Source organism: Gracilinanus agilis, chromosome 2 (genome assembly GCF_016433145.1).
Source record: "Gracilinanus agilis isolate LMUSP501 chromosome 2, AgileGrace, whole genome shotgun sequence".
Taxonomy (NCBI): domain Eukaryota; kingdom Metazoa; phylum Chordata; class Mammalia; order Didelphimorphia; family Didelphidae; genus Gracilinanus; species Gracilinanus agilis.
The window spans coordinates 655,932,937-655,942,516 of record NC_058131.1 but is presented as its reverse complement, the minus strand read 5'-3'; the positions used below and the strand labels follow the sequence as shown (position 1 = coordinate 655,942,516).

At 33.6% G+C, this 9,580-nt stretch overlaps 1 protein-coding gene across 1 annotated transcript in view; it reads left to right on the top strand.

Annotated features, from left to right (window-relative positions):
• The first annotated feature begins 7,939 nt into the window (after positions 1-7,939).
• The window catches only part of MYO9A (myosin IXA), a 232,246-nt gene continuing 230,605 nt past the window's right edge, over positions 7,940-9,580 (top strand). The window contains exon 1 of the mRNA XM_044665785.1: positions 7,940-8,846. Within this exon, the coding sequence (XP_044521720.1) occupies positions 8,004-8,846 (843 nt within the window). The 5' untranslated portion in view covers positions 7,940-8,003. The remainder of the gene's footprint in view (positions 8,847-9,580) is intronic.

Genomic DNA, 9,580 nt, shown 5'->3' with positions numbered 1-9,580 from the left:
CTTCTTTTTGCAGCCTTCAAAGAATCAGCTATTGTATAATATGATACATGATTAGCCTTTTAAAAGGAAATAAGGCCAAATTTGTTAACATCAGGTGGAAGTGAATTTTACTTTTTAATTTCAGGCTTGCTGTTTGTCTATTTAACCTATAATTCTGCAAGTTACTAATGCAGATAAATTTATTTGAATATTTCCTGCATGGGTGTGCAGTGAATAAAGCCCTGGATTTGGTATCAGGAAGACTCATCCTCATGAGTTTAAATCTGTTCTCAGATACTTACCAGCTGTGTGATCTTGGGTGAGTCATTGTTGACTGTTTACTTCAGTTACTCATCTGTAAAATGAGCAGGAGAAGAAAATGGTAAACTACTCCTTATCTTTGCCAAGAAAACCCCAAATGGGGTCACAAAGAGATGGATATGACTGAAATCACAGAATAGTAAGCTTGTACTGTAGCTCAGCAAAGCCTAGTTTTTCTCTAACTTATCATATACTTTTTGATGATAGCTTTATATAATGCTTCAGGATGCTTTTCTGCCTACGCATTCTTTATTTAAAAAAAATTAAGGCTATTTCTGTTTGGTGGTTTTTAACCACATAACAGGAAACATTAATGTGTATAGTTTCCCCTCTTTGTTCTGGAAAAGGCTATAGATAAAATAGAAACAATATTAGGTACTGCCTGAATTTTCAGTTCTCAAGATGTCAGACCTGACTGACAAGGGGTCCAACCAGAAGCAAATGAGACAGAGAGTTGATAATATAGCAAAGCTTTATTGTGGGTAAGGAAGGGGGCAGGGAAGAGGAGGAGAGAGCAAGGGGGGTGCCTGCAAACCTGCAGATGATAGAGGTCTCCACCTGGGTGGAGAAGAGGGTAATCCTTTATAGGGTAGTGGTCTGGGATGAGATAACCTGTATTGTCTATTGGGCAAAGTTGGGAACTTGGGTGAAGCTCATTGGACAGCCTTAAAGGTCTGGGAACCCTGGTCTCTGGTGGGGGAAATTTTTCAGGCCTGATGGTCAGTGATGCAGGAGGTCATATGTCTAGTCTTGACTGGGAAATATTGGTGACCTGCCAGGTTTTAACTATTGTGGTGGTAGTTTCTGTTTTAGGCTCAGGCAGGTGCTGGGCGAAAGGGAGGGTCCGTGAGGGGGTTTGGTCTCAGGCTGGGATTAGGGAGAGAAGGGCTTTGGTCCCAGCATCTATCAGAATACACATTTGATTTGACACAGATTTTTTTGGTATATTGTTTTGTTTTTTTAATTTCATTTGAAGAAATAATGCAAAATGTAACTGTCAGGGTAATCTGATATGATAAAATATGATAAAAATGAATGCTTAATTTGTTACTTTCCCATTTTAAGTTTATATCTTGAGTAGTTTGTAAGTCCCAAAGGAAAACCAAAGAGCATCTTATTTTAGTAATAGATGAATGAACAAAAAATGCGTTCACTCACTTTTTATCATATGAATTAAGTTGATATGATTAAAATGATTAGTTTTTAGAAATGTTGCATTTAGAATGTTTATAAATATCTTTGCTTTTCTTTTAAAACTACTGTTCTTGCAAATCTGTCTTTTTTCTCAGAATTATAAAAATTAAATATTTATTAGAACCGTAGCATTTAAAATCAATATTAACTATCTTGATTCCTCTCTCTCCATTTCTGAAAGATCTTCTAAACAAATTAATATAGCCAAATAAAGCATATCCACACATTGGAAGTGCCTGAAAATGTTATTTCTTATTCCTTTTAGTTTTTATCATTTCTGGCAGGAGGTGGTATTATTCTTTCATGAGGAATATACTTTCCTTCTTTGATCATAGTTAAACTCTCTTCTTATGGTTCTTCCTTTTTTCTTGAGTTTTCTAATTTTAATATACTCAAAACAGAATGATAAAGGATTCTAACAAAACTTTTTTAACTGCTGTATTTTAGGAATATTTTAGGAATTTGTAGGAAGTTTTTTATATTTTAAATATATTTTAATTTATATATAAAATATACACATTTTAAAATAGATATTGAAAAATAAAATAATCCAATTAAATAGTTTTTGAGTATGTGTCAAATGCTGTGCTTAGATGCTAAGGAGAGACCAAAAAAATCATTTTCTTCCCAGAATTTATATTCTTTTGGAGAGAACAATATCTACTCATAAATTAAAAAATTTATACATGGCAAAGCTAAAAGCAGATTGGATTAGTAGGGCAATGGCAGAAATGATAAAAACAAGGGAATAAGAAAAAGTATAAAGTAGAAGCTGCCACTTGAACTGAGTTTTTTTTTTTCTTTTTAGGAATTTAAATTTAGTTAATTTAGACTATTTTTTCATGGTTACATGTCATTGATCAACACCTATTTCCATATTATTAATATTTGTACTAGGATGATCGTTTAGAGTCTACATCCCCAATCATATCCCCATCGAACCATATGATCAAGCAATTTTTTTTTCTGTGTTTCTACTCCCACAGTTCTTTCTCTGGATGTGGATAGTGTCCTTTCTCATAAGTCCCTCAGAATTGTCTTGAATCATTGCATTGCTGCTAGTAGAGAAGTCTATTATATTCGATTGTGCCACAGTATTTCCGTCTCTGTGTATAATGTTCTCCTGGTTCTGCTTCTTTCACTTTGCATCAATTCCTGGAGGTTATTCCAGTTCACATGGAATTCCTCCAACTTAAACTGAGTTTTGAATGAAGGTAGGGATCTAGAGAGGTGAAGGGAAAGTATTTTATTGGCATAGAAGAAATCTCTTGCAAGGTATAGTGAGAGAAGATGGGATATTGATTATAAGGAAGGAACAGAGAGACCAATTTGACTAGAATATAAGGGGGAATATTGTGTAATAAACCAGGGGAAAAGTATATTAGAGGGAGATTATGAAGGACTTTAAATGTCAGGTAGAGAAAGAATTTGCATTTTGTTTTAGAAGCAGTAGGGAGCCACTGAAAATTTTTGTACTGAGAAGTTATAGTTTGTAATCTTAAAGGAAATAATAGAACCTGGACACAAATTCAGATTATTAGTCTTCTGATTGATCTTCTTGCTTTTAAGTCTGCCTACTCCAGTACATGTTCCATTCAATTGTTAACTTGATCTTCCTGAAGTGCATGACTGACCATGTCACCACCTCCAGCTTTTAATTCAATAAATTCCTCTGGTTCCCTATTACTTCTAGGGATCAAATATGTAATTTTCTGTTTTACTTTTAAAGTCCTTTTTAATTTGGCTCCCTTGTTACCTTTCCAATTTTTTTATACCTTGCTCTTCCCTGAGTCCTCTGTAAGCCAGTGACATTGGCCACATTTTCTCATGATCCTCAATTTCTTAATTTCTTAATTCTTAAGTGTTTTCTCTAGATGCCTCCTGTGCCTGCAATTCTCTCCTTATTTCTTCCTATCTTCTTGGCTTTCTTAAAATCTCAAAGGCCTACCTACAAGAAACCTTTCTTCAGTTTCACCTTAGTGCAAGTGCCTTCCCTCTGAGAATATTCAATTTACTTTGTTTCTTGCTTGTGAGCAGGGACTATTTTTTCCACTTTCTTTGTATCCTTACCACTTAGCACAATGCTTATTGACTTATTTAGAAAATAAAACAGAACAAAGCTCATTCTTCTGTCCCAATATATGGATCCTCTATTGGGACTTGGTGTTCATTTGAAGGTATGCTTACTTCTGTCAAGATTATAGTGGTATGGTGGTGTCCTTCTGCAGGGTTCAGATTGACAATACTGTGCTTTCTGCTGCCCCTAGGGGTCTCCTTTTGAGATCCCATTCCACCTCTGGTCACTTGTCTGTAGGTGAAAATTTGTAATCTTGTGGTTGAAAGGTGACTTTGTAGTTTCTCCTTAGAATTTCTCCTCATTGTTCATTTTGAGACTTGTCGGAGTATATGTCTAGGGAACTGAGCTGCCTTTTTTCCCTTCTACTTTAGCATTTTGACTTGTCCCCACTTTTATTTTTGCAGAAGTTTTTTTGTTGTAGTCATGTAAGTTTTGAATGAATAGGTAGTATAGCAGGTGTTTTGTAAATTCTGTAGTTTTTTTGAATGGAGTATCTTATATCTATCTGTTACTTGATTTATTGCAAATATGCAATAACAATCCTTTTTTTAAAAAGAATTTTAAAAAGAAAAAATTGATATTTTCTCTTAACTATTTAATCATAGTATCCCATGTATCCCCCCTCCTCTCTCTCTCTGTCTCTGTCTCTGTCTCTCTCTCTCTCACACACACACACACACTCATCCCATAGGACAGATAGTTTTGTTTTTTTTAAGAGAGGACATAAAAATCAGTATAACTGATCTATTGAGAAAGTCTTAAGGAAATATAATATATATATATAATTATGTATAATTATATATACATATATATAAGTATATAATATAATTTTTAATACCCCTCTACCAAGGGGTAGGTTAGGGATGTCTTCTTGTATCTCTTATATTTAGGCCTTCTTGGATTTTTATATTTTTATTACAGTTGCTTTTGATTTTTGTGATGTTCTTTCCATTTACATTATTGTAGTTACTCTGTATATTGTTTTCTTGACTGCATACTTTATCCTGCATTAGTACATATAGTACTCATCACACACACTATTTCTTAAAGTACAGTAGTATTCCATTCATGTAACTCAATTTGTGTAGCCACTTCTCATTTCATGGATATCTACTTTGTTTCCCAATCTTAGCTATCCCTAAAAATGCTACTCTAAATATTTTGGAATATGTCTTGAAAGCCAAACTCTTATCAGAGAAATTTGATGCAAATATTTCCACTCATTTGACCCCTTCCTTTTTTTAATCCTAGATCTATTAATGTCATTTATGTGCATTCTTTTTAGTTTCAGGTAATCAAAGTAATATATTATGTCTTTCGTAATTGCTGATATCTCTTGTTTGGTTAAGAATGTATCTCTTATGCATAGATTCGAGAAGTACATAATGTTTTTTCTTCCAATTTAAAAAAATAGTTTAAAAAAAGAAAAGAAAAAAATAGTTTGATCTTTAACATTAAGGTAATGTCCATTTAGAATGTTTTGTGGAATATGGTATAAGACAGTGATGGGCAAACTATGGCCTACGGGTCAGATGTGCCCTGGAGACATTATTCCTAATCTGATGAATACAATGAGTAGGATACAACCCAATGAAACTTTGAAAGAGTTACCTTAGAAACAGACTGACAGATGAGCATTTCCTTTCCTTTGGCCCCCTCTTTAAAGAGTTTGCCCATTGGTTTCTGGTTTGCACAGCAGGTTTATTTGTTTTTAAATCAAAGAAGGAGTTTTCACCCAGGTAATTTATATTTTCCATTTTATCAAAAGCTGGATTATTGAATTCCCTTCTTTTTTATTCTCCCTTATCTAATCTATTCCATTGATGTTTTTGTCTCCATTTTTAATATAATAGATGGTTTTGATGACTACTGCTTTATAATATAATTTGAGATCTGAAAGTTCAGTTTCTTTTTCCATAGTTATTATTATCATTTTCCTTGATATTCTAGATCTTTTGTTTTTTTCCAGATAAATTTTATTATTTTATCAAGATTAGTGTATCCTTGTTGCCTATATTGCTTGCTTATAGTTAAATGCTTCTTATGATGATTAAAAAAAAGGTCCCTATATAGGGTTTTTTATGATAAAAACTTTTTACTTTGTCAAAGACCTTTTCGGTTTCCATCGAGATGATCTTGTGATTTGGGATGTTTTGAGGTTTTAATGATCAGTTAGATTGATTAATTTTCTAATGTTGAACTACTTGCATTGCTGGAATAAATCTTATTTAATCATAATTAATGATTTCCTGGATAAATTGCTGCAATCTGATAGGGTTCTGTTTTAGAAATTCGAGCCAATATTCATTAGTGGTATTGGCTTACAGTTTTATGTTTTTATCTTGACCAAGTTTAGTTATTAGTACTATATTTTTCTCAAAAAAGGATTCTGGCAGGGTTCTTTCACAGTGTTTGAGAATAATCTGAGAAATAAGGGTTTGAACAATTTAAAAAAATTGATAACATTCTCTTGTGTTCATAATAGGTCTAAGGTTTTTTTTTTTTCCCTTTTGTAATTCCTTTAGTGCTAGATTTAATTTGTTTTTTGAGATTGGATTACTTATTTACTTATTAGGTTTATTTTATCTCTATCTGGACCTGGTCTTTTGGGTGTTTTACATTTTTGAAGGTATTTCTCTGTTTCTTTTGTGTTCTCAGTTTTGTTAGCATATAACTTATTCTTTTTATTTCTTCTGGTTTTGCTATGATTTCATTTTACTCATTGCTATTTTATTGATTTGATTTTCCGACAATAGCATTTTATAACAGTAAAATACCACAGTTTGTTTGTTGGCCTCTCCCCAATTGATAGACATTTTGGTTTTTTTTAGAGTTCTTTTTTTTTTATTTCAAAAATTGCAGCTACAGGGGGCAGCTGGGTAGTTCAGTGGATTGAGAGCCATGCCTAGAGACTGGAGGTCCTAGGTTCAAATCCGGCCTCAGCCACTTCCCAGCTGTGTGACCCTGGGCAAGTCACTTGACCCTCATTGCCTACCCTTACCACTCTTTCACCTATAAGTCAATACACAGAAATTAAGGGTTTAAAATAAAAAAAAAATTGCAGCTATGAATATTTTTGTTCATATTTTTCTCTATTTGTTGTCATGTTGACAGTAAATGCCTTGTAGTACAAGGTACACTTTACTCTTTCCCAGCTAGGAGACACAATGGTTAGAATGCTGGGTCTGGATTCAGGAAAATCTGAGTTCAAATTTGACTGAAGAGACTTAGCTGTATGACTTTGTTCAGGTGGCTTAATTTCCCTTTGCATCAGTTTCTCAACTGTAAAATGATGATAATAGAGAGGATCAATGAGATATTAGTAAAGCGTTTAGCAGTATAGTAACTAGTATGTGCTATATAAAGACTTATTCTTTTCTCTTTAGTTTTAAAATGTAATTCCAGCTTTTTTTTTTTTTTCTAGAATGGCTGGACCATTTCACATCTCTAACCAGTAAAGAATGTGTATTACATTGTTTTCTATGGCCCCTCCAACATTGAGTCTGATTTGTATGAAGTGGAACCCTTGTTATTTTAATTTGCATTTTTCATTAAGCAGTTTTGTAAAGAAAAGAAGTAATTGACAATTTTTATCTTCTGTATTGAATCTAGGTTCCAGAGACTGTCTTTAATGTGAATAAAGTTGCTATATTTCTAATGTTAGATGCCTTAGACACAGCTGATAAATCTTAAGGTAAAATTTATACGTGAAATCCTCAAGAATTTGAGAATTAGATGGTGGTTTTTCTGCTGTCTTCTTTTGTTAAAGTAAAATTTCATCTGAGTTTGGACTTAGTGATCAATATTGAAAAAAAGATTAATTTTAATAGAAATTTAAAGTGATTACTAAGTAGTAGAATGCATTTGGATCCCATGTTCATATTTTGTTTCTTCTTCCTATGACATATCTCCACTTGACTTGGAATTACTTTTTTCACAGTCTGATTTATGTCTATATGTGTATGTGAGCATAGCAACCAAATCATATTCTCTATATGACCCAGAATGCTTGGAACATATATATACTTAATAAATATTGTTGAATGTATTTATATCATGGTAGAAAAATGTGAGAGGGGGCCAGGGGGCCTTTGGAGGCCTGTATTTGAGTCTTAGCCCTATACCAATTGGTTTTATCACCTTGGGTAAGTCTTCTTTGTTAAAGGTTTTTTCTTCTAAAAATTGCACCATTTGCATTAGATAATGCCAAGTTTAAGATTCTTTGAAAAGGAATCAATTAACAAAAAGTGATAGTTTATAGGATTTGACCCCCTTTTCTCTATCAAAAAGTATTAACATAGTTTTTTAGAGTATATCTAAATTTTTTTTATATATCTAATATGTTGTTTGTTTTTTTCCAGTTTTGAGGCAATGAATCTATTTGGGGCAGTTCAAAACATGCAGTATCAATGCTGATGGGATAAAATCCAATATGAATGTGAGTGATGTTGGAGGAAGACGACGCTTTGAGGACAATGAACACACATTACATATTTATCCTGGGACAATTGCAGAAGGGACCATCTACTGTGCAGTCCCAGCCAGAAAAAACTCAACTGCTGCTGAGGTGATAGATGCCCTCATTAATAGACTCCAACTTGACAAAACAAAATGTTATGTTCTAGCTGAAGTGAAAGAATTTGGTGGGGAAGAATGGATACTCAACCCAACAGACTGTCCGGTTCAGCGAATGATGATGTGGCCACGAATGGCCTTAGAAAACAAATTGAGTGGGGAAGATTATCGATTCCTTCTGAGAGAAAAAAATCTTGATGGTTCAATCCACTATGGCAGTCTTCAGTCATGGCTCCGTGTTACAGAAGAACGTCGGAGGATGATGGAACGAGGTTTCCTTCCTCAGCCACAGCAGAAGGATTACGATGATTTATGTAGTTTACCGGACTTAAATGAGAAAACACTTCTAGAAAACCTCCGAAACCGCTTTAAGCAAGAAAAAATTTATACCTATGTTGGTAGCATCCTGATAGTTATTAATCCATTTAAGTTTCTCCCTATTTACAATCCTAAATATGTCAAAATGTATGATAACCATCAACTGGGAAAGCTTGAACCCCACATTTATGCTGTAGCAGATGTAGCCTATCATGCTATGCTTCAGCGCAGAAAGAATCAATGCATTGTTATATCAGGGGAAAGTGGTTCTGGGAAAACACAGAGCACAAACTTTCTCATTCACCATCTTACAGCTCTCAGCCAGAAGGGATTTGCCAGTGGAGTGGAACAGATAATTCTTGGAGCTGGACCAGTACTTGAGGTAAGATGAGTTGTAGAAATATTACACTGTTTTTGAATTTCACTCAATAAATGGTTATATATAATTTCTATTAAAATAGGAATACAGGGCATCAGGAGAACAACAGTAGTAAAGCTGGATACAGGTGGTAATGCTTTGACACTTGGATTTTTTTCAAAGGAGATATCTAGGCTTTGGAATATACTTGAGAAAGAAAATTGAAGTCATGTTCCAGTAGGAGAGGAGAAGAGTTGACTTTATAGGTCAAAAGGATACATGCATCATGTAAAGGTATAGTGCAAAGGTGGTTATCTTGGATGTTTGGTTTGTACCTCTGTAATCCTGGTATTTCTCCTCCTAAACACTGGAATTATTTTAAAAAGCAAGCCCAAAGCCAGTTTAACCAAATAGTAATTCCTTTTTTTTTTTTTTTTTTTTTAAATCCTTACCTTCTGTCTTAGAATCAATACTAAGTATCCATTCCAAGACAGACAGAGTGGTAGGACCTATGCAGTTGGGATTAAGTCACATGGCAAGGAATTATTTGATGACAGATTTGAGTCCAGGTCTTTACTGTGCTACTAGCTGCTTCCCTATTATTTTCTTGTCATTTAAAAATACACTTTCAAAATATCATTACTCGGTTATTCAAAGTAAAGCAAGCACTAAATTTTTGGTTAGAAGTAAAAGAGAACAATATTATTGTTTAGTTTTAAAACATATACTTGAATTAAGTTATTCAATCACAGATTGTT